This window comes from Rutilus rutilus, assembly GCF_951802725.1.
Source record: "Rutilus rutilus genome assembly, chromosome: 1".
Taxonomy (NCBI): Eukaryota; Metazoa; Chordata; class Actinopteri; order Cypriniformes; family Leuciscidae; genus Rutilus; species Rutilus rutilus.
In genome coordinates, this window is record NC_140209.1 from 40,024,548 (window position 1) to 40,051,158 (window position 26,611).

Here is a 26,611-nt window from a genome sequence, read left to right on the forward strand (position 1 = left end):
TATAAGCATCTCAGTTTAGATTATACATTAAATATTTACTGAAAAATGTTAGGTTTAAAATTTAAAGATAACCCATTGAAGTATAAACAAATAAGACATTTGAAAATGCGCTATTTAAATGCTTATTTCATTAAACCCAACAAAATAGGGCAGTTTTTGTTACTAAATCTGAAGATTGGTCTGTTCTCTGTTACACACTTTATTGCACATTCGTCACCCTATTCATATTCATTAAATCCATTACATTACACGATATGAAACTTTCCCTTCTGAGCACCATGTCGACATATATTATAATTCACAAATATTCAACAGACTCAATTATGCATTGTTTTGATTGCCAATCCATTAGCATCAACTTTGCAGCTTCGTGACACGGCGGATTCAAAAACGTCATTAAAAAAGTAAAGAGAAACATTCACCACGACCACTTCAAAGATTTATTGGGCAGATATCACTCAATTCATGTAGCACTGTAAACACTTACGTAGAGAAGGCAACATGCTCCAAATAGACCAAGGTATAGGCTTGAAATCCTTTTGTTTGCCTGGTGTCAAAGTAAAGTCTCAAAGTCTCAAGGTATTTTTTCATTCGCTGCAATAAGTCTTGAACGCACCTGCTGTTCGGATGCAAACAACGAGAGCGGACGGTTCCTCGGGAGTTAGCCGGACACCCAGCGTCACTGAAAACCAGTCCTGTCTGATTGAATGGTCAAAGCATTGCTTTCAATGTCTTTGATATACATATATATTGTTATAAACATGTAAACAAGTAGAAAAGTAATTTGATATTATTTTCACTGAAGAGTCCTCTGTCTCACTGACAAGAATGTATCCCATCTTCCTCTGTCCATTGGCCACGTTTCTGAAGTAACTAAACCACAGCAAGCCTTTATTTCAGAAGCCATTCATTCACTGAAAAGAGAAGCAGAAAATGTGGTGTCAGAAAACGTTCTTTGTGTAACATGCCACTTATTCACAAAGACAAATGTTTAATTTCCATCTGTTTCAGGAGCAGTGATGGTAAGCGTCTAATTAGAGTGCTCGGCTTTATCGGACGCAGCATGCATGCGGCAGAGCCTGCGTATGTTATTGATGTGGAGTGTGAAACAGACCTCTGTATTGCGGCCTCAGCACACGGTTGTTAGGACAGTCCCGTCGCTGACTGAAGTTTATGTTGGTGCGGATGCAGCGTTGGTGCAGTGGCTGGGTCGGCCGCATGTTGTCACCCATACTGAGGAAGATCTGAGACGGCTGGTTTTGACTGAGGAGACGAAGAGACTGCATCTGAAGAGATATTGGAAAGGCAGTTAAGATGTTAATCAGGGCTATATTCAATATAATATAATATATTAATTCAACAAAGATGCATTAAATGGATCAAAAGTGAAAGTAAAAATATATATATATATGTTTCAAAGGATTTCTATTTCAAATAAATGCTGTTCTTTTGAACTTTCCATTCAGAATCATGGAAAAATAATCATTGTTTGCACAAAAATATTAAGCAGCTCCAGTGTTTTCAACATTGGTAATAAGAAATGTTTCTTGAGCAGCAAATCACATATTAGAATGATTTCTGAAGGATCATGTGACACTGAAGACTGGAGTAATGATGCTGAAAATTCAGCTTTAACATCCAAGGAATAAATTACATTTGAAAATATATTCAAATAGAAAACAGTCATTTTTAATAGTAATAGTATTTCACAATATTACTGTTTTACTGTATTTTTGATCAAATAAATGCAGCTTTAGTGAGCAGAAGAGACTTCTTTCAAAAACATTAAAAAGTGTAAAAAAAAAGTGTATAAAGTTTTTTTTAAATAAACTGTGTATATAATTTGACCTCATACTGAAAGAAATTAAGCAAACAATTATTAATGCACAACAAGAACTTAAGTCAAGAAATTAAATAAATTAAATTGTAATTACTTTTCATAATATTATGGGTTTACTATATTGTTGATCAAATAATTGCAGCCTTGAAATTTGAAATACAATATAGTATAAAAAATATTTGACAGAGTTTTCAACATGTCACCTCTATCTGTGAGATGTAAATTGGCCTATTCATTAATATCCAGGTGGCTGTCTCAAGGCACGGTGGAATAGTAATCGACCCTTCATACGTGATAAAACGGGAGGTTTCGGGATACAGTTCCTCAATATCGAGCCCCATCAGTAAGTATGCATCATCTGAAAGACATTTACAAAACAAGCGATGGGCTGAGACGAATAACACACACTTACAAGATATCTAGACACATTCCTACAGGACAATACATGATATTATCATATCACTATATTATTATTTTGTTCTGATGGCAATGCTGACAGAATAAAATATCACTTCTTATCCAAGACCACCAGGTGGTATTACAAAGCCAAGTTTGTGTTCCCTGTCTTTTTTCAATAAGAGTTATGAAGGTCTTCTACGCAGAAGCAGTATTTCACATTCAGACTGTGGAAGCCGTTCGATTTAATAATCTTGCTGGAGGCAGTTTTCAATCAATTGTAATTTAATGTTAACAATAGTAACATAAATTACATTTAATGTTAATACAATTCATTTAAATTTAAATTGAATGTTAATAATAACCAGCTTTAAAAAATTAAAAAGTGTAAAAAAAAAAAAAAGCACCCCCGGCTCCGTTGACATTAGTGACGAAGTACACGGGTGTTTGTGGGCACTTACGTTTATATGTAATCCTTGTAATGGTCTCTCTGCTCAGCATACGGTTTAGAAATACATTTGTAGGCTCTGAAATCTGAAGAGTCAGATATCAAAGAAAACATTTAAAAACTGATTTCTGCAGCTTTTTCTGATGAAAAGGCAGAGTTTCATAAAACATGGTCTTGTTCAGTACATTAATCACAAATGACATGAGCCTTAACTTACTGCTGAGATATTTCATTACGGCTTCACCATATCACAAGCATAATCAATAATAGTCTAGTAGAATTTATTCTAGGGGCATCTGGACGTGTTTTTTTTTTTTCTTCATGTACTGAAGATGAATGGCTTTCATCCATGTGCCTTCATTAGTAGCAGAATGGTGGAGATTCCCCGACATCACGATCACTGCAAAGCTAGATGAAAGTGAACGGGGGTGGGGGGGGGGGGTGGGGGGGGAGGTGGAGGAGGCTGCAATACTGCAACACCTTCATCTGAACTGTGGCAGTTCTGCCCCAATTTACACAAAAGTCACGATTCAAAGCATCAGGGAGGCGACTCCTGCTGCAATCTGCGAGTCTTACGTCATGCTGTGTGATGAGGTTAAATGCCGAGGAATCTCCACCATTATCTCACTTTAGTTTGGAGGAGAAAAGTGGTAAATGAACAGAAATCAAGACAAGACTGAATGGCTTTTTTTAAAGATGAATTCGTTAACTAAATTTGAATGTAAAACATGGCATTTCACATGTCTAAAAGGGGTCATGACATACATGACATTTTTTATTTATTATTTTAATGTTCCTTGAGGTTCACTTATGATGTTAAAAAACAACAAATATGTGTATGCTGTATCCAGTGTCGACAGCATCAGTGATTATAATGGGTTCTATTTGCTTTTAACGGGACGCTCACATGGCAAAATGTTAGCAGTTAAAGGTGGGATCAGTAGTTTTTGAAAAACACTTTTGACCGAGTCGGACCGACTACCAAAACACGCTTGTAACCAATCAGCAGTAAGGGGCGTGTTTATTAATGATGGGGAGGAGAGAGTGCTCAGTGCACACACCACAGATATTAGCCGAACGACTACATAAAGAGATGACAAATAAAAAAACAAAAGAGGAACTTAAAATTGTCTGCGGAACTTCAAATTAAAAAGAAGGCTTACGATTAGGCAAGAGGTAGAACTCGTGTTCATATCGGAGAAGCTTACCAGCGCTGGAGAGAACTCAAGGAGCGGGAAGGCCTAACATCGGACGCCGAGGTTGCTTTATTTTGTCTTGATAGGTGAGTAACATTGTTTAGCTTTGTTTCACAGAACCAGGGGCGGGTCTACGTGGTGGCCAGGGGGGGGCACCGGCCCCCCCCTGAAATTCGATTGGCCACCCCAGGTGCCCCCCCTATAAGATGTCTTGTGATTGGTTCATTTTACGGCCAATCAGTTTATAGACTCTACTGAAGTTCGCGATTCAAAGAAGTGCAGCGCCAGAGAAACAACGGTCGCAAGTTGTGAGTAAGTAACCCATCTTAAGTACACAATGATGGCCTAAGACACGAAACGAGCGGTTTGTGTGAGAAAACGAACAGTATTTATATCGTTTTTTACCTCTTGTACACATCCGAGATCACGTCCGGCTCTTTCCGAAACTTGCGCAGACTAAGCCAGAACGCGCGCACACGTCACACACCAGGAAGCGCGCGCGCCCTCAGATCACTTGGACGTGGTTGTGTAGAGGTAAAAACGATATAAATACTGCTCTTTTTCTCACACAAACCGCTCGTTTCGTGTCTTAGGCCATCAATGTGTACTTACGATGGGGAATTGTTTAATTTGGACTTAATTGTGCATGCTCTTTGAGATAGTGATCATAGACCTGCATTATTATATGACTGACAGACAAGAACGGTTTGACCTAAAAATATCAAAATTTGAAACTACTGCGGAAAAAAAAAGACACCTACATCTTGAATGCCCTTAAACATACGTAAGCTAAAACATACCAAAATTTAATTTCAAAGTGAACCATCCCTTTAACTCTGAGTTACTCAGCTTTTTTGTTAATGAGTCTGAAAGAAATGCTGAATGAAACACTGATGTTTTGGCCAAACCATTTGAATTATTACAGTGGGGGAATTTGTTTTTATTTTATTTTTTATTATTATTATTTGAAAGAGATTGTGAATAAAACTACTGTATATTGTAATGGCCAAACTAATTAAAAGAAAATAGTTGACATCGTTTCTGCTTCTGGGTTTTTAAAATGGCTCGTTATTAAAATTGCTTTTATTTTATAAACTTGTTAGTTTTATGAAAACACAAAATAATAAACACTGGCTCTCAAATTTAACTTAATGGATGCAGGGATGACAAAAAACTAAATTAATCAAAAATGTCCTTTATTACTACATTTGTTTACAAGTAACTTTATTCAAGTTAAAAAAATAGAATCTAGAATAGAATTTAGCTTCTTTTTTTTTTTTTTGGTCACTGGCGGCCACCCCGTTTGGAGGCAGTGCCCCAGCATGGCCCCCCCACTGAAAATGCTCTAGACACGCCCCTGCACAGAACTAATATATGCTGGCCATTGCTTGAATATGCTCGTGTGTCATCTTTGCTTGTTTTTTCATTTGCAATATTTTTGTAGTTCAATTCAGCTATAAAAAAGACACATATAAGCCTGGCGCGTCTAAACCTCATCCACTGTCTGTTTCAAGCGTCGGCTCCCAAAGTGTGACTGAAAAGTAAGATAATATACGCCTAATGTTTGCTTCCTTTGGTTCCTCATTTAGTGATCAATATAACCCCCTAATCTTGTTATAGGTGTAATATATTCTGTCGTGCTGTCGTGCTCGTGCTATCGAGTTGATCATGATAACATTGTGGGTGTTGAGCGTCGTCTTCCACGTGAAACGGAGCTGAACCATTGACGTGTTAAAACACACATTACTACTAAAACACATTCAACATGGATTACCATAGTAACACATTGCTTTCACTTATCCTCGGCCCGCAGGTACAGCAGACAGGTACAAACGCCATAGTCGTTGCCTGGGTTACGGTCACGTACGTGTGTGTGGAGTGGAGCTATCAAATTAGGGGCAAGATCATTTTGGGGTAGGGACGTGTTTGTTTTGGTGATTTCCAAATATCAACATTGGCCAAAAGTGTTTTTCAAAAACGACTGATCCCACCTTAAAGCAACTGAACGCCAGTGGGCGTAAAATGATGCGATGATGCTGATGTACATTGACTTACAATGGCTGCCGCATACACATCTACCATGAGACCCTAGGATGTCCCATTTAGTCATCTTAGGCTTCAGAAGGGTGCTCAAGAGTGCCCCCTTAGCAGTTTATATGCGCCCTCCTCAATGCGTACTTTTACTGAGCCCGCACTGAAGTGAGCTCCACAACAGACTTCTTCCCGACAGTCAAAGCGGCGTTACGTCACGAAAGTGCGGACTCAGAGGAAGACCGAGAGTGTTTAGGGTGCCATTTGGGACAGGGCCTTATTTCAAATAAGCCTGCTCTGAAAAAATAATTAGTGGTTCAATTCCATTCTCCCTTTTCCCAGCATGCACTTGGGCATGAATAATTAATATGGTTTGACGACTTGCCAGTTTTATTTACACTGTTGTTGTTTATTTTGTAATCATGCGTGTGAAGTCAAACAGAAATCAAGCACTTTACTCTCCATGACATATAAATGTCTAATAAAAAATATAATATTAAACAGTTTAATGTAATAAATAAAACAGATTTCATAGAGCTATTTTTAAGTTGTGACTTCTTAAACCTTATTTTTACTTTTTTAAAGGGATAGTTCACTTTGAAATTAAATTTTGGTATGTTTTAGCTTACCTCAAGGGCATCCAAGATGTAGGTGTCTTTGTTTCCGCAGTAGTTTCAATTTTGATATTTTTAGGTCAAACCGTTCTTGTCTGTCAGTCATATAATGCAGGTCTATGGTCACTGTCTCAAAGAGCATGCACAGAGTCCAAATTAAAACAATTCCCCATCGCGTCTGAGGGCCTCAGATCACTTGGACGTGGTTGTGTACAAGAGGTAAAAACGATATAAATACTGTTCGTTTTCTCACGCAAACTGCTCGTTTCGTGTCTTAGGCCATCAATGTGTACTTACGATGGGGTAAGTAAGCCATCTTGGATGCCCGGCCTTGAGGTAAGCTAAAACATACCAAAATTTAATTTCACAGTGAACTATCCCTTTAACATAGTTAACATAGGAATAGTAAGTAAATAAAAAAGTTTTACTTTATGTTTCACTATTACTTGATAAATCAATTTTTTTTGCAGTGCACTTTACAAGCACAGAATGCACATGCCAAGACAATACTGATGAATAACAATGAATCAATGATTTGAATAAAACAATAAAAAGCTTTTAGTAATTATGTTTTATCCTGGCAGTCAATTCGAAAATCTTTTTCTGGCCTTGTGCACCAAGAATGCACATTTTTGCCCAAGAGAATTGTTTATCAGAAAAGTATTTTTATTTATTTTGCGCCCATCAAAAATATGATTTTCATTTGTCATTGAGTGTTGTCATTTATTTTTTAAATCATTTAGATTTCTATAAATGAATTATATTTTATTAGTTTGTTCCCTTGAAGCAACATGAGCAACATGGATGCATAATGAATATAGTGGATATGAAACAATGGGGACCGAATACTGCAGAATTTTATATTTGCTGAACGTTTGAAAAGAAAAACAGATCTAAGAACAAATTCTATTTGATTATTATGTTAAATTTCCAGTATTCATTAAAGGTAACATTGCTTTAATAATAGGGCATGGAACATTTCAGTGAATAAAATTACGACATTATATAATGCTTAAAAATACCAAACCATCATGTTAGAACTTTTATGGCATGTTGATTCATGTACATTAATATTTGGCCTGATCTGTTAAGTGTACTGTATATAATGTTTGCTAAAGATTAATGGAGTTTAATAAGACTGATTATGAAGTGTCTCCTTTCCACTGTATACATTTAAAGCAACTTAAGTCTACTAACCTTCATGAAGATAGAAACAACTGCAATTCCATTAGGACTCCTGGCGGCATCACTGTAATTTAAATACAAATCCTGATTATAATGGATGAGTTGCACCTGTAAAAAGAAAAAAAAAGAAGTGTGACTTCCAGTAAAACACTAACAAACACCTGCTAGGTGAAAGTGTACATGGAGCCAAACCATTGCAAACCATTGCCTGCAATCTAATTTCAAAACCGCCATTATCCATAAAATATGCCCATAAATGATGTGTATATAACAGCATATCTCCATTAACTTCCTTTATGTCAGCTTGTAATCTCATGTGACTCTGTAATGAGGGTCAGTACATTAATCCAAATAAATATTTTGCTGTGTGTTGTGTATAAATTGTTAATGAATAGTTAATGGGAACATTATGAAGCTCCTTTATGCTCCTCCATCCTGCTTTATTGTTCTTTCAGCGCAGCTCAATGAAAGCAGAGAGATGGAAGCCAGGAAATCTGCTGCTTAATTTTCAGTGGCTCAAAATTGCATTGGAACTCATTAGAAAATATGCTTCAGTCATCAGTTATAATGAGCTTGCTTGTCAGCTTCAGAATGAAGTTGTTGGAAAGCTGCTACCCATATAACCTCATTTGGATTAGGAAAATGAAGAGAAGCTGCTGACTTCAGTGAAATCAGAGGTGAGGTGAGGATCACAGAGGGACGCCCATCTTTGCGCCAAGATAACGTGTAAACATTTCAACTCATTACAATTATTTTATATGTCTGGCACAAATTGGTGTTCTTGACAGTTTGAAAACTGGCTGCTGTTGTGCATTAATAATTGCTTGCTCTCTTTCAGTATTAAACTATATACACACTGTAAACTTTATGGACTACTTTATTCTACTTTCTGAAAACATAAAACAAACATTTATCAGTATAATTGTTGTTAAGAAACATTATCAATGTGGAAAACAGTTTCAAGGTTCTTCAAAAGAACAGCATTTATCTGAAATAGAAAGCTTGTCTTACATAATAAATGTCTTCATTGTCACTTTTGATCAATTTAATCCATCTTTTCAGATTAAAAATATTAATTTCTTTCCCCCAAAAAAACGGTAGTGTATGTTACAAAAGCTTCCTATTTCAGATTAATGCTGTTCTTTTGAACTTTCTATTCATCAAAAAATCCTGAAAATTATTGTGCACACCTGTTTTCAACATTTATAATAATAATAATAATAATAATAATAAATGTTTCTTTATAGTAGGGCGGTTAAGCGCAAAAATCGATCACTTTGCGATAAAAGCATCAAATTTGGTAGGAAGGCTCACAAAGGGGGTCTGATCAGATTTAGGAAATTTGACCCCTGGGGGTCATGGCGGCCATATGGATTTCGTAATGGGAAAATGGATTAAAAGCTGCCAGAAACATAAAATGCAATAACATATTTCACCATAAATACATGTAAATATGAGCACACTTTCACAAAGAAGGTCTTTAAACTTTTTTTATAAGATATGTTTTAAAATTTGCTCCTGTAATACTAAATATTACTATACATGGGTTAATGAATTATCTGTGAATTCATGTTATGTGATCAAAATTAGACATCACAGTGACAAGTGATCAAGAGCTGATCTTTGTCTGCATGGTCTCTACCAAAGCAATTCACCAATGGTGATACAAAAAGGTAAACTGTTTTTAAACAGCTGACATGGAAAGAGACACGCAAGCTAATCAACCACAGCAAAGTGCCAGCTCATTAGGATTAGGGTTTTTTTGTTGTTGTTTTTTTTTTGGTAATTTTTTTTGTCTTTTTAATGTAGGCCTGCATAACAAGAAACAGAACAAAGAACCAGTAGTTCAACTCTCCAGCAGTTGAGCTTTGAATATTAACACAAGATTTAATTAATAACATAACATATAAGATTCTAAAATTCCATGCTGAATTCAATGACCACTTTTATCTCGGTCAAGAAGCAAAAAAATGATTAACACAGCTTTACACTCTCTGACATTCTCCCTGTATCTGTATCTGTAGAGATATCGGGAGTTGTTTAAGGTCATCGAATTTTAATAGATTCTCTGCCAGATTTTTTTAACGTTCAGTATTGACCTGCCCTTGACAATTTGATGGGCATCTGAGTGGCTCTTGAGTATTATTCTGACAAATGAAACACAATTCCCAGTCAGTTATTTGTGTTGGGGGATCAGTATATCCAGGATTAAATAATTTGAAGGTTTTAGCCATTGCATTGGATCACAGTAGTTCTTGTGTAGTGGTCTTGTAGTTTTAGTTTTTCTTATGAAGTGGAACTGTATTTGATAACCAGCCTAAATGAAATTCTGTGGAAATGTACACCTACTTTATTTCACAGAATCCTAACTCTAAATTCCTGCAGACTAAAATCTATTTTATGTTATATTTGCCTGTCTGAGTTATGTTTGCTTACTTGCAGTATTAGCCTACACTATTTTTACTGAGTAAATGAGAAACACATTCAACTGACTTTGCCTTTATCTCACTTGTAGTCAAGAGTAAACCATCCCACCAGTTCCCTAGATTTTAAAGAGAATAATATTCAACTGTGGCCACCACAAGATGAAACCTACTGACTGAATAAGGAGGAGTCACTGACAAACTACCAAGTAAAAATGATGCGTATTAGTATATGCACACAATTTAATATTAAATATTTAAATATACATTTAAAAAGTACATAATTTCTGATAGATATCATAACCTCTTTTCCTTTTTGTTTAAAAATGAACTAGATTGATTAATGATCAAATGTGCAACTTTTTTAATTGTTAATTTCTGTCGTCTAAATCCATATTTGGCGGCCATTTTCAATTTTTTTTTAAAACATATCTTATATTTTAAAGTTTAAAGACCTTCTATGTGAAAGTGTGCTCATATTTACATGTATTTATGGTGAAATGTGTTATTGCATTTTATGTTTCTGGCAGCTTTTAATTCATTTTCCCATTACGAAATCCATATTTGGCGGGCATTTTTCAAAATGTCCGAAATGGCCCCCAGGGGCCAAATTTTGAGCGCCTACGGTCCTAAATCTGATCAGACCCCCTTTGTGAGCCTTCCTACCAAATTTCATGCTTTTATCGCAAAGTGATCGATTCTGATGAAAATCATGTGACACTGAAGACTGGAATAATGATACTGAAAATTCAGCTTTGATCACAAGGATAAAGTACATTTAAAAAATATATTCAAAAAAATAATAATAATTTGTGCATTGGTTGGCATAAGAGACTTCTTTTAAAAACATTAAAAAATCTTCCAGATATAGTGTATGCATTGCATTTTTTATATATTTTTGAATAGATTAATAGATTCAGACAAAAATTAGTGTCAAGAACTAGGCTCCACAAAAGCTTTAAGCAGCACATGATGAATGTGGTCCGTCTGTACTCAGCCTGTTTTTCCTCACTATAAACATGTACATTACCAATTAATATCCTGTGACTGTGCAAACTGGAAGATGACTCATTGCTTTTGTTTTTATTTAGTCTGTTCTTACAGCAAAATCACTTCCATAAACCTGATTTTTGCCCTTAATCCTGAATATAAAAGACTTTATTAATGCAAACTCAGTGACACCGCTCAATGCACACATTTTCAGAGAAATCAAAAATGTTTCACTCCAGTGAAAATTGCAACAATTGATTTGGCTTTGAAAAATTTCTTTGATCTGCTCAAATGATATCTCATTGTCTTATTCTGTTTCATGTTGTAATGTTGTCGAAGAGAAGGAGATTTTTTTCATTTCTAGTGTAAAACTAATTTGATAAAAGGGACTAATTCCACAATTTTGCCTACTCCATTAACTTCAGTGCCAGTACTTCAAGGGTCTGTCGCCGCAATCCAGACGTTTGAAGGAAGACAGGTTTAATTCAATCCCACATTAGTGATGTATTTCCAGGCTCTATGTTGGCTCACCTCTCCAGGGAAGGCCTGGCCGTTGAGCAGGTGCTCTGAGCCCCGGCTGTCCTCGCTGCCAAAGTGAAGCCGGATCTCCTCCAGCCTGTAGCTGTAGCTCAGCGGCCCGCCAGAGATGTTCACCAGGTGTGACTTGTCTGGGCGCAGGGACACGTGTCGGCCCGTGTTATACATCGTTCCACTGACCTGAAAAAATAATAAACATGTCAGGATCAGACATTCTTATTTCTGACTTTTTATGACAAAACAATATTAAGTGATTCCATGTTTACATTTGGGAGGACAAAGGTGAAGCCGTTTTCACCTGGCTAGGCTAAAAGGCATTACATGCACTGTTTGACATTGTGCCTCCCGTACAGGGAATTCCTGGAAAACTATGCACTAACACAATGAACACATTAGTTAGTTCTGATGGACCGAGGTTTTTCCAGGTAAACCTGGTTGACAGGTGCAACCGCTGAGGTAGGAATTATGTAGAAAATGCATCTGAGCTGAAAGACGAAAGCCTATAAATGGAAACCAACACCTGGAATATTTTGCCTTTACTTGTTGGTAACTTTGCTAGTTATGATTACTAATTGAGACCAAAATGTGTCTTGTTATGGCGCCCTAGTGATCAGAACATCTTTGTAAACAGCTGTGAGAGTGTTCGTGAATGTATCCCAATGGGAGATTTCGAACTATAGTCGCCTCATTTGTGATCTAGAGACAGTTTTAGAAGTGCTGATCACTCAGGGACATAAGAATGAGCGATACATTTAGCCTGACGTTTCATAGGATAAATTCTGAGCAAGAGGTAATTACGATCACTTTGAACTGTGGCTCTGAAATAATTTAAGCTGAACTATAATACTAGGAAGGACACTCATAATTCACAGCATTAATCATAACTGTTCACCGAAACACAGAAGACCGCGGAAGCCCGTTTCCAACTCTGACCCTTTTTCCTCATAATTGCAATTTTATTTCACATAATTGAGTGACTTTATATCTCACAACTGTGACTTTATCTCAGTTGTCACTTTATTTCTCACAACTGCAACTTTATATCTCACATTTGTGCCTGTTTCTTACTTTATTTCCTGTAATTGCGACTTTATATAATCACAACTGCCACTTTATTTCTCACCAGCATTTTAGTTATATTTATATACTATTATATAATTCGATTATTTTTATATTTTTTATTTATTTTAGTTTACGTTTTAGTAATTTTGTTATGTTCTTTTGTCATTTTTATTCCTTCTTTCCAATATTTCTATTTAGCTTCAATTTATATTTATTTCAGTTTTAGTACTTGTAGTACTTCAACTTAAATGTATTTCAGTTAGTTAAAAACTGAAACTTTTTTTTTTTTTTTTTTTAAATGTTCACCTAACATTTATATTCCAGCTTTTTTCAATTAACAAAAATAACTTTTAATAGTTTTAGTTAACAATAACAACACTGTATTTCACAGGTGTGACTATATTATATTCATAGATCACAATTACCTGAACTAAAGAGATGTGGAAAAAGAACAAAATAAATAAGATATTTCCATTCAGCAACTTAAGAACGAATGAGCGCCTTTTCTATGTAAAAGAGACCATAAACTTTTCCATTACAGCCTACAGTTTTCATGCATAAATTCCATTATTTAACAGCCCTCTGGTTACCAACGCCACAAACCAATCAAACTGACTTGAATTCATGGAGAACATTTAGGTCTCCAAAGGAATTTTCTCTAGGAATAACATCAACTCCCTACATACAGAGAACAGTCATAACAAGCTCAAAGGAGAAGTGCATACATAAATGTAATTGGGTCTCTTGAAATAAGAGCAGAAAAACCTCCAGAGGAAAACAACAGCACACTTTTATTCCGGGTTCTTGACTAAGTCTACGGTACTAATGTATTATTGAGAGAAGATGAACTAGGGTATATTATCCATAAGCACAACCTCTTGGAGCTTCACTGGAGAATTCTTCGGTGACAGGCCCTGTCAGCACAGATGGTGAGCCTGCCTAATCTCCCCCAGCAGATGCACAACAGCATTAATCATAAAACAGGATGTTAAATGAGGAATTAACTCCTTCCTTTCCCTCCGCTCTATGGAATAAATCCACCCCTTTGCACTCAAGATCTGACAACAACCGCCTGAATCCCTTTAGAGGTCAGAGTGATATCTGATGTATACCAACCATCAATAATCAAACGCTGCATGCATTTGTGTCTGGTAAATGAGTTTAGCCACACTAATCTGCTGACCGACTGCAGGTGCACTTCACTGAAAGCAAATGGCAAGCAATTTTGCACGCCGTCGAGAATTAGCGATCTCATTAGAGCACCGTTGTGACAAACTAACAGTAGTGGAGCATTAGCCATCTTCAAAGGTTTCATTTGGAAGGCTTTACTATTATGCTTGGCAAAAAATAATTGAAGATCTGCTTCAATGGCCAATAGAGGTATATAAAAAAGTCACTCAATTAATTAAGATTCAGCAACAAACCAAACTGCTAGCTGTCTAAACAACAGCCATAGAAGTAAATACAGGATTTGACAAATGGACCGCTAAGCTGGGGTTATGCCGTGTGACCCGATCTTGTCAAAATTCCAGTGAATTATGGGACAGTGTTCTAAACTGAATAATGTGTCACCGTACATCTTCTACCAGTTTAAATAATGTGAAAAATAGCGACTATATGATTAAACAGATAGTATAGAAAGGATTGTGCTGCAACTGTCAATCACAGTGTCAGTGTTATTTTAAGAAAATATGATCAAGAGCCTTCCAGTATCCTTTCTTGTACTTACCTTACGTTGCCCTGCATTGAGTCGTAGTGGGTTGAGGAAGGGGTCAAAAATCATTCGACTGGTTTCGATGTTGACAGGCGACTGTCTCTTCCCAATCGCGCACAGGTTCCAGGCAGTGTTAACTAATCCCCAGAAAGATGGCACTAGCAAAATATAAACATAAAAAGTGAAGTTTAGAGCATTTGCTATAAATTTCAGGAAGAGAATGTTGCGTTTGCCGTTTTGTAATGGGTCATGATCTGTTTGGGATTATCTCAAATTGCTCATCCCAAATTTCCTCCGTTAGCCCCATCCATGGTGTAGGTGTTGTTTTTGAGTTTGGATCGAGTGGTTGATATCCTTTGAGACAACATTTTGACAAGCAATCAATTTTACCACTTAATTACCAGGCGCAGCGCCGGTTCTCTTTTGAGCTCATGATTGTGCATCCAAATAAGAGAACTGCATGTTAATGCGATTCGCTTCGCAAAAACAAACTCACAAAAAAAAGAAAAAAAGAAACACAGATGGAATTAGTCACATTAGACACACAGCCAAAGGACATACTTGACCTTATACAATTAATTAATTTTCTGAGATGTTTCACAGTCTTTAAACAGTAAACAACTTTATTGCTGATTGGAATGAGATTTTTATTAGTGCATTGAACCTCAAACCTCATATTTGTTGTTTTGAGAATTAATATGACAGATCAAGGGAGGAGCCCAACACCTAGGAAGTCCCTGGGCCTTATTTTAACAATCTAAGCGCATGGTCTAAAGCGCAGGGCGCAAGTGCACTTAGGGCGTGTCCGAATCCACTTTTGCTAGTTTAACAACGGGAAAAATGGTCAGTGCGCGCGGCGCATGGTCTAAAAGGGCTGTGCCTATTCTCTTAAAGGAGAACTCCGATCAATTTTAACATTGAGCTCATTTTTTTGTACATTTGGAGTGCTGTCAATACAGAGAACAACGACAAAAATCGGTGTTGCCTACACCGAGTTATTCTATTTTTAAAATTTGCGTCCTGTTGACTTTAATGGGGCAATGTTTAAACCTGCTTTTAGCCTCTTAACATCCTTGTGTCATTACAAGTGCCCAGCCATGTGAGTGATTCCTTCCGAGTGATCACGGGTGAATCTGACTGCAGTAGATGTGAAAGATATTAATAAAAATTAAGTTAATTCAGCCAGCGCTCATACCTGTATTTACTTCCTGTTTTCGGTCGAAGCCCACAGTAGTCGATTGTCGAGTTCTCCACTGTTGCTTAGTTACCTATGATCACGCGCGTGAACTCGACAATCGACTACTATGGACTTTGACCGAAAACAGGAAGTAAATACAGGTATGAGCGCTGACTGAATTAACTTAATTTTTATTAATATCTTTCACATCTACTGCAGTCAGATTCACCGTGTTCACTCTGAAGGAATCACTCACATTTTCTGTGCACTTGTAATGACACATCAAGGATGTTAAGAGGCTAAAAGCAGGTTCAAAACTTGCCCCATTGAAGTCAACAGGGTGCAAATTTTAAAAATAGAATAACTCGGTGTAGGCAACACCGATTTTTGTCGTTGTTCTCTGTGTATTGACAGCACTCCAAATGTACAATAAAATGAGCTCAATGTTAAAATTGACCGGAGTTCTCCTTTAATGAGTACTGGGTATGTTTTGGGCGTACTATGCAAAAAAAACAATCAGACTCTCTTCTCCCATTCCCTTTAAGAGGCAGTTGTGCTCAAGCCATGGCGGATGGCTATTTACATGGCGGAATTTACGAGTGGAAAGACTGCTCGTGCGCAAGGTTAAAGCGGCAAACAGACCATCTATGGGACAAGCCGGATTCCACCATATCTTTATTTACACAATAATAATCTTTTACATTGTAATCCTTTTATTTTGTATATTTTGTATAGTTTGTGTGCTGCTGCTGCGCGTCCCTGTGTGTGTAATAAGAAGAGTGTACGCGCGTTGTGGACCCGCCTATAGGCGCACATTACTAACGCGCTCTTTAAATAACGAAAAAAATACTGCAAATACTGAAATAAACTGCGCCATTGACCAACTGAAACCTGGTCCAAAGCCAATGGCGCAGTTTATTTCAGTTGCCTCAAAATAGCAACGCGCCAACAATGCGCCAGAACACACCTTGTTTTCAGGCCAGCACGCCCATGGGCGCAAATGCATTATTTAAACAACGTGGCGCAGGACGTGAAAATGATAACTGTGTCGGGCTGAAACTAGCAAAAAACACTTGTGCCGCATTGCATCGCATTGCACCAGGTGTATGATAGGGGCTTTTAAAAGGATCTACAAGCTAAAAATAAAAGTTCTGACATGATTGTGTGTATTTTTGAATCATCCCTTTAACTGAATCTAGAATGAGGTTAGTGGCAGGAGCGCGAGCACAGATGATATTGTGACACTGACCTCCACACTGGCCACGTCAAACTCATTAGATCACCAAGAGCTTGGATGCTTCAATGCAAAGAGTATCAACCTTAGTCCCCATAGGCTGAGATTATAAACAGATTTATCCAGCATGAACAAGTGATCCCCGACCTGATTTTCCTCTCATCCTGCCTGGCTCTGCAGGAGTGAAACCGGACTGATGTGTTGCATTATTAAATCAGAATGAGAAAATGCATTAGATACAAAGATTACGCCATACTAGGAAGCTGTGGAACAAGCTCTGTTCCTTCAAATGCATGCTATTTACGTGCTATTCGTGTATTTTCAGCATTTCTTTGTACAGTGACCTAAATAAATGATTGTACCTAAAACTGTGATCTAACTAAGGTGTACTCCTGCTTTTGTTTGGGATCCTAACAACCACTGAGCTCATTAGGTGGAATTGTTTTTTGTTTTTTTTGTTTTTCACTTCTCACTTTCACTGCCTCTCTGTGCTTTCTTAAATGTCAAGGACAGACATAATATGCAACTGCTTATAAAATTGAAGGAGGAACGAGTAAGAAATGTGTGCTTATATAAAGTTAGATTCAGCTCAGCCCATAATTCAACATGTAAGATAGCAAAATTCTAAAGCCAGGTTGTCGGACTTGATCTTGAACTGGAAAATAGAGAAATACAAAAACTGTAAATATGAACATATTCATACATTTCATTTTTTTTATTTTATTCTATAATATTTTGTCTATGATAAACATTAAAAACAAATAACTATTTTAAAAAAGTACATTTAGGCATCACAACATCATAATGTACATTCGATGATATTCAATTTGAGATTTGTTAAGATTACATTTTATGCTATTATTAAATTAAAGATAATCTAAATGTAAAAATAAAGAAATCAAATGAACAATTAAGTATCCAATATCATCCATTATACAGTATGTCCAGTATGGACTGATTTTAAAATATTTTTAAATATCTGATACTGGCGGATATGGTAAAGATATATTATGCAGTCTTTTTTTTTTAAAGAGAGGCAACACAAAAAAATGAACAACTCTATAACAAACCATGCATTCAAAAAATAAAAATCAACAGCAGCAGCCTGAGTTTATGTTTAAGGTCCTGTTGAGTGTGTTGGTATTTTTTAGCTGAACACTCTGAATCCATTGTTAAGGTCAGCTGAGCGTTTTGAGCTCTGGTGCTAACAGTCTGTCATATCCAGAGTGATATAGTGATTTTGCTGTAGCAATTGATGAGTGGTAGACAGATGGCACCCTCATCCTCATGGATCTGTGCCAGATTTGGCTTTGGGTTCAATACATTAATGAGAACTCTGTCAAAGTGCTTTTTTAGGTATGACGGGACAAATACATCAACTGAACAGTGTACAGTACAGTACAATGCAAGGCGCTGAGGTTACATCATACTGAAAGCTGCATAAAGTCTTAAATATGGAAGAAGCACATTCATCATTTTAATGGTTTTTTTAACAGTGCAGTTTTCCAGATGAAGAGAAAGACGTTAAATCGTTTTGCTTTGCTTACACAATGTTTGTTTATAGCCCTGAGCACAAGTGCTGATGGGAGATAGCTGAACATATACATTTAATCACAGTATAATGGTGCACTGCTTTTTTGGTTTCGCTAGTAGCAATCACATGAAACGCCAGCCCAACACTTAATTATTGTTTATTTTTTAAATGTTAAAAGCAAGCAAAAGCTTTCCACTTTACATTGTTGACTTTTTGAAGGAAGTATTTGATCATTTATCTGATCAAAAACAGAGAGAAAAACAGGAACATTGTGAAATACTACCATTACCATGTGATGGCAAAGCTGCTGAAAAGTCCAGCATCATTAGTCTTCAGAGTCACGTGATCCTTCAGAAATCATTCTAGAGTGCTGAATGCACACACACTGTCTCTGGTTTTGCTTGTTAAATATAACACATGTTGTTTTTTTGTGCAAGTAAGACATGTTTTCACCATGCATTTCAAAAGGAGAACATCTCATAGCAGCTTCAGCGTAACCCTCAGGAGAACAGAAGAGATGTTCTCAAGCAATTAGCAATGTAAGAACTTTCTGCCACAGCTGTAAGCATATAATGAGAGTGTGCCAAAAACAGGACAGAAATATTCATTCATGAATATGCACACATTAAAGAGAAGTTTATATTTCACATGAGATTACAGACTGAAAATAGCCAATGCATGTCAATCATGAGACATTTTGGTGTATCACAATTAAAGGCAGATTTTTTCTAAAAAAAATTTTTTTCAAATTTGTTTAAACTGTCTTTATATACCAATACATAATAAAAATGTAAGTACTCTGAAAAAGAGAGTATAAAAATCGAGTGTCTGTAGTCCTCTCAGGGCGCAATAAACACAGCTACTTATTTCCATTTGGAACGAATGAAATGATTGGCTGGGCGACTGTCACTCTCCCTCGCTACCATGGCTACCACCCCTGCCGCTACAGGAGCTGCCCACATGCGCGCACCCGTTTGACTCGAGGAGGGGAAGAGGCACGGAGAGAGGCACGGAAGCTAGGAAGAATCACAATAATGGCAGAGAAAGAGCAGTTAAAATCCCCAGTACCTGCATATACAGTCAGCGAAGGCAAACAATGCAAAAAAAGGAACTAGTAAGGTAGAAAGGTAGGCTACTTGTCACCGGAGTGTAACGTTAGTCCTCATCAGAGCCAACAGAGCTTTCATCGTGGAAGCTCTTACATGCAAAACACCGTATATGTTATGAATCTTACACGAAATTCACCTTCATCACAGTGTAACTGATGGTAATGGGAAAACGTGTATCAATGCGACCTGTTTTTAGCTTTGCCTTATGTTACTAGCTCGTTACCGAATCAAACTCAATATATTTTCAACTTTACCAGTATCGATATGCTAGCTTGATAGTGAGTACTAACAGCCATGTTAGTTGTTTATATTCATAATGATAAAGTTAGGTATTTTATTACATGTGATTCTGACATGATGTCACTACATGCACTGCGCTCCTCTCCGCTCGGCGCTGGCAAACGCGTCCTCCAGCTGAGCGGTCGGCATCGCGCGTTCATGTGTTTTGGGGGCGTGGCTTTGGAAGGAGCCCAGAAGGGAGGGGGTGGAGTGAATGGAATAAGTAGCTGTGTTTATTGCAGTCCTGAGAGGACTACAGACACTCGATTTTTATACTCTCTTTTTCAGAGTACTTACATTTTAATTATGTATTGGTATATAAAGACAGTTTAAACAAATTTGGGGAATAGTTTTTTAGAAAAATCCTGCCTACCCTGCCTTTAACTGATAAGACAAAATTATAAAATGGAACAGTGAAAAGGAAAATTATAAACTCAAATTAGTCTCTCCAACATCTTAAAAATATAACTGTCCCTTTTTAATTGTACGATATGAAAGCAAATTTGTGTGGCTGACATGATCAAAGTGACTGAGAGTAACATTTTATTCCTGTTGTAACTATGATATCAATCATAAATGCACTTAAAGCTGATGTGTGTAATCTTTTTAGTGTTAAATACTTCCTCCTACTGAATATGCAGAGACAGCTAAGGAAGCCAATTTGTAAGGTTGATTTAGCTAAAAAGTGTAAACATTGTTTCTATTGTGCTTTCAAAGCATTTCCTTTTTTTGAGCATCTGACCACAACAATCCAGCAACAGTGGCTCAACCAATGACGTGCGCTTGGGGGCGGGGTTATCTGTTTGCCTGACCAATGGCAGAGAAGGGGAGTGTTTGGTAAACCTGTTTTGAAAAAAAATAAAATATTGTTTCCATTTTATTTAATGGTGCAGAAATGACACACACTTCCCCTATGAAGGACAACTTCAACTTCACTTCACAACTATGCCTGATATTGTACAATAAGATCAGATTTAACCGTAACTGATATATTCTTTGACAACTGAACAAGTGTCACAAGCGCTTAAGGCAAACACTAAAGTTTAAAAGATTACTATTTAACCGTTGCCTTTAGCATTTGGACAAGCAAAAGAGTGTTTTACTTGTGAGGACTGTCTTGAGATGAATCCGACATGCTCTGGGAAACGGATGATGTTTGCTCTTTGAATGCTTTCTCGTCCTATTTCTTTCATGGTCCCTTTTTAAGTCTCAAGGACATTTATGCAATATAAATCCAGAGAGTTTTTCTCCCTTGCAGAACGCTTAATAAAGAGGTAAATTTATGTGCAATGCATATATTTATGAGTTGCTATAGGGCTTACTTGATATCCCTTACAACCATGATTGATGCTGCACTGCTGCAAGTAGTGTCCTTGCAAGCAGAGCTAACATAACTTTTTTTTTTTTATATATATATATAAAGACCCTTCTTTGTGATTAAGTAGGAAATGTATGGATCTGTCCCCTATAGATAGCTTCTTTTTTAAGCATACTAAATGGTGTTCAAAGGGCTCCTTTGCTGGTTACATACATTACTGACTGACTACATAATGAAGTACTTCGAATGAAACTCATAAAGTGTCTCAGACCTCTGCTTCAATAGTCAGCATTAATCAGTTGAGACCACAAGCTGTAAAAATAGATTAAGCTATAACCAGGCCCACACGGGATCAGCGCCCGCAGAACAAGATGTGTGGAGAATTAATTCATCCAGTGTTCAACGCCTGCATGTTCAACTATATTCTATATTTGATTATTATTACATTTTACAATGTTTAAATTCCACAGATTTTGTATCAGAAAATGCAAATTAAAAAAAGTCACAAGACTATACACTTCTATTCAAAAGTTTTTAAATGTTTTTGAATTAAGTCTCATTTGCTCACCAAGTCTACATTTATTTGATTAAAAGCACAGTAAAACTCAACTGTAATGTTGTAAAACAATTTAAATGTTTCTATTTAAATATAGTTTTAAAATGCAATTTATGTCTGTTGTGTCAAAGCTGAATTTTCAGCATCATTACTCCAGTCTTCGGTGTCACATGATCATTCAGAAATCATTAAAATTTGTAACATTTCTTATTATTATTAATGTTGAAATTGGTTGTGCTGCTTAATACTTTTGTGGAAACTGTGATATATGTTTTGAGTAGAAAATCAGAAGAACAGTAGCCTGTTTATTTGAAATAGAATATTTTTTGTAACAATTTAAAAGTGTTTACAAAAAGCCTACAAAAAGTAGCATGTCATGGGACCTTTAATGAATATTTGCTGAATAAATATACTTTAAAAACCAGTGTCTGGGTAACGCATAACAAGTAATGCGAGTTACGTTTTCAGTAGGGATGTGCCCGAAGCCTAAATACGAATTCAGAAAGGTACAGAAAATGAGTAACGCATTCTACGGAGCCCCTAAAAGTTAGGCTTGCTGTGGTTGTTGGTTACATTACATTGCATCAGATTTTACTTTTCACGTGAAAATAGTAAGGAGAAAAGACTGACAGGGTGGACGATTTGGTGTGAAACAGATCCTGAGTGTCATTGACCAATATCCTATCTTGTAAAATGTGTGGCCAGTACCACTATCTTCTATATAAGAGTGATCGCAAATTTGAAAGTGAAAGTAAAAAGCGTGGGCATTCAAGAGCCATTTCAATACCCCGCATATTGATAGCAGCTGCTTGACACCTGCAAATTATATAATACAATATATTAATTACCCTAACATAATTGCGAAAGAACGCAAAAGCATTTTTTTTTTCTTCCATCTCATATTTTTTTCACATTACCATGTCCCTTTAGAGGCTTTCCGAACATAGCATTTGTCTTCGGCCACATCCCTAGCAACAAAATAGCTTACTTTTTCAAATAAGTAACGAAGTTAGACTAATCGTGAGCATGCATTTACTCATCTCATTTGCACAAAAACAGATTCAGTATTCTTCAAAATGAATAAAAACAGTGAATTGCAAACTCGGAATATTACGCAAACCTGCAATAATTAAATAGGCTTAATTACACAAATATACTTTACGCATTTTTTATCTCACTTTATTAACCAATGTCTTTCCTGGTGACCTTCAATGATCCAATTCAACCATAACAATAAGCAAAAATTACTTTAGATAAACATCACATTTGCACATTTTTTTTTATTGCAGATGAAAGAGAGTTTTGTTTGAGCTGTGCTCTCTTCTGTACAGGAGTGAATTTGCATTTCCTTCAGCTTTTTAGTGTGAAAGGGCCTTTACATTTGCCAAAATAAAACTTTTTTTGTTATTTAAAAACAAGCAAGAAAACCCAGCCCAGGTGAGAAAATGGAAAAGTAGTGCAATTAGTTACTTTTGTAAAACAATATTGTAACACATTACTTTTAAAAGTAACTTTCCCCCACAGTTTAAAACTGTACATAAAACAAAGATTGTTGGAGTATGTTTTACAAGAAAAGTCTTTGTCTTTCTATATACAATACAAATTTCTTGTTTAATTCAGCGTCTTGCTGTTTCTTTGTACTCATTTACTTATTTCTGAGTGTAAATGGTTTCAAAGTAAATCCTACAGCATTTTTTAACTGTACTAATTTATAAAAAAAAAAAAAAAAAAAAAAAAAAAAACCTGCCTGCGGGAGTGTCTGAGGAAACTTGTTTGAAACAATCATTGTTTTTGCACACAATTCCGTTTGGTGATTACACACTTCAGCTTTCAAGTTCACTTTTAAAATAACCTCTATCTTGCACGTATATCATTTAACAACCTTAAAGGTATCAGGCTAACTAATCTAGTGAAATGTAAGCACTATAAACTCCCCATTTAATCTCCCAATTATGATGCAGCAATTGCAAAGTACTGTTAAATACCGTTCATACTGTTTGTGTTAAATCCACCTCTTTCACACCGGGTTTACCTACATTAAAAGTGTGAATCAAACAGAATAAAATATTAATTGGCATCCTGACGTTTTATGTGCTATAAGTCAACACACAAAGCCTCTGCAGATCTTGCGAGTCTTCGTGTGGCAAGCAGCATGACTCTTGACACAGCACATTATGCATACTCTCACACTGTTTTCTTTTCTTTCTTTTGAAAGGCTTACCTGGTATAAAGCTCCCTTGGACAAGATCTTTGTATGCCCACCAACCATCGTGCAGCTTTGATGACACTGGCTGTGCTGCGGGAAAAGAAGAGATTCACACATCACTCACCCACGGCTCTTTGAAAATACAGTCACACCTGTAATAGACCCCAACTCCCCATGGAGAGAAGTTTCTCCTGTCAAATAATAGGATGAAGATGTCTCTAATGCTACAAGGCACATTTAAAGTCTTTTTGAGGCAAAACTCTACACATTCTCGACACCCCCCCCAGCCCCACCCAAATTTTTTTTTAGCACATTGCACATTTATAAAGTCAATATTTGCCAATAGCACGGCTTATTTGCAAGAAGAATAAAAAAGACATTTGTGAAATGACGACAGATGCATCCTGGATCCTCTGCTCTGGGCCCTGTCGGAGGAGCTGGAAAGTAGGTCACAGAGCCAGCAGACTCCAGCATTCTGAATTCACTCTGTTATCTCACATCACTATTCCCCTCACCTCTCTCCCTCTGGCTTCAGGCTGCAGCTTGCATCATATCCACTGCCAAGTCAAGCACTCAAGGCTGCTCTTTAATACACCACACCACAGCTCTACTCTCAAGCCAGGTTACTTTGATGTGCCCGTCTTGAACGGGGAGGAGGATTGGAGCCCAATTTTCTTCCACCCCAATTTATTGACATCTGTATCTGAGATATGAGAAGCTTGTGCACTTTCACTTATGTGGCTCGTAGGAAGCTGCCATTTTCTGGGGCTACGGTATCTAGAAGCATCGAGAGCCACGGATTTGCTGTAAGTACAGGTGCTGAGATTCATACACAGAGAGATTTGCGAAATGCTGACACTCGATTGAGGCCGGCTACCCATTTATCCTCTCTGCTGTGTGTGGCTCCCTGTGAGATATTGGACTAAACATAAAAAGGCTTGTGTATTATTTTACACCGCACGTTTTTTGACACGCCTGAGTCACTTTGATATTATAGGCTGGAATAAGGAAAATAATCCTCATGCATTTAACCTGCTGGCTTGGTTTTGATTTTCCTCACACTCTGAGCCGACTGACCTCAAATCACAGCTTCCTTCTTAAACATACATTACGGGCTTTTCTGTAGAAAACTTTCATGCACATTTCTTGCTCTTTGAAGATCTAACTTGTGTCTGTTTTTTTTTTTTTTTATAGATGCCCATCCCCAGGAGGAAGGATGACGTCAAACTCAGAATTGCCAAAACAAACTGGGTACTTCACTAGTGCAGAAGAACATAAGAACACCATAGACTCTAGATGAGCTTTACTCTGAGGATCATCCCTCACTGACAACCTTTCTGCATTGATTTTTGTAATACTCATGTTTGTCTTGTGTCCCTTTTTATGTCTTTCTTTTTTGTTTCATAGCAGTGAAAATCCTTTTATAGTGTTTAATATAACAATAATATGTTTGTACTCATTAGAGAAAGATCACATTTGAGAAAAGTATGACAATGATGAAAAGGATTGAGTACCGAAAAGAAAGCAGTTGAGACCAGTGTAAGATGGTTTGCTGGTCTCCCAGACTGGTCAAACACATCTGTTGGCTGATTTTTAAAAGGGTTTCGGCACTTTTTAGCTGATTAGTCTGGCATATCACCTGAATCCCAACTCGGCCAGGCTGGGAAGCCATTTTAAACCACATTAAAATTCACCAAACTATCTTAATCTGGTTTAAGACAATATTCTTTGAATCCTTGAATTTTCTCAAAACCTATGTTGTTGTTGTTGTTGTTTTTAACAAGGAATACAAGAAAACATAGCTATGCAGGAAATTACATTTTTGGGAAGCAATCCCCCCCCCCCTCCAAATCCCTGCTGTTCCATTTAAAATCTGTTCATTTTTGAAATGACGACCTTGTTGGAAAAAAAAAATAATAATACACAAGCTAAAACCAGCCTATCTGGTCTCACAGTCTGGTCAAACTGTTCTACTGGTTTTTGAAGGTATAGACCAACATAAGACCATCATGATTTGGCTGGAAGACCATCTTAATAGCTAAAACCTGCTTAAACCAGCTAAAACTAGCATACCATCTTTAGTCTGGCTTCAGAATGTTTTTTTTTTTTTTTTTAGCAGGACAGTCAGTAAACAATCGCTCCAGACAGTAAATATTCAGCATTTTGTTATGAGAAACAGAAAAAAAACACACATTCAGTGTAATAATTATGTAGCTTTGGATGTTAATGCATTGCCAGCATAATGCAAATTCTGCTATAGTCTATTAACATCAGAGCTTCCAGCATCTTAAGCATAATGAGAGTGAGTTTTCATATGTGAACAGTTTACCTTCTACAAAGATGACATTAACGTTGAGAATCAGAATAAACTCCCAAACGTGCGGCATTCTTCATTTAGTCCATCAGGTAATAATTAACTTGATAACACTTGGTCAAAGTCTGAAGCGTCATTCCCCGCGAGCGACGCTGACTTGCGCGCTCCCGTCACTCTCAGATATGATGAACATCGTCCTCTCCAAAAAATGCGACCCACCGCGCAGATTTACTTTGAAATTTATTAAACGATAGACCACTTGACAGTTCACAGCGCAGAACCTAAAAAGTCCAGACACCGACCTCTCGGCTGGTATCGCGAAAACCAAATTAGACCAAACCAATGTCTTTATTTATCCTTGTTTGTGCTGTTAGGTTAGTCGTGGATGGTGTTTGCGGCGTTACCTGACAGAGCGCGCGGATCTGAGGTTTAGCGCGTGCTAATCCCC

The 26,611-nt window shown here is 36.9% G+C and overlaps 1 protein-coding gene across 1 annotated transcript; it reads right to left on the reverse strand.

Annotated features, from left to right (window-relative positions):
• Positions 1–185: 185 nt before the first annotated feature.
• ca10b (carbonic anhydrase Xb) lies at positions 186–26,611 on the reverse strand. The gene is made up of 9 exons (XM_084410133.1): positions 26,179–26,611; positions 23,865–23,939; positions 14,452–14,594; positions 11,655–11,840; positions 7,723–7,818; positions 2,698–2,770; positions 2,044–2,198; positions 1,115–1,286; positions 186–914 (listed from the first exon to the last, which is right to left on the reverse strand). The coding sequence occupies exons 1-9, from the start codon at positions 26,234–26,236 to the stop codon at positions 892–894; spliced, it is 981 nt and encodes a 326-aa protein (XP_084266259.1). The 5' UTR covers positions 26,237–26,611; the 3' UTR covers positions 186–891.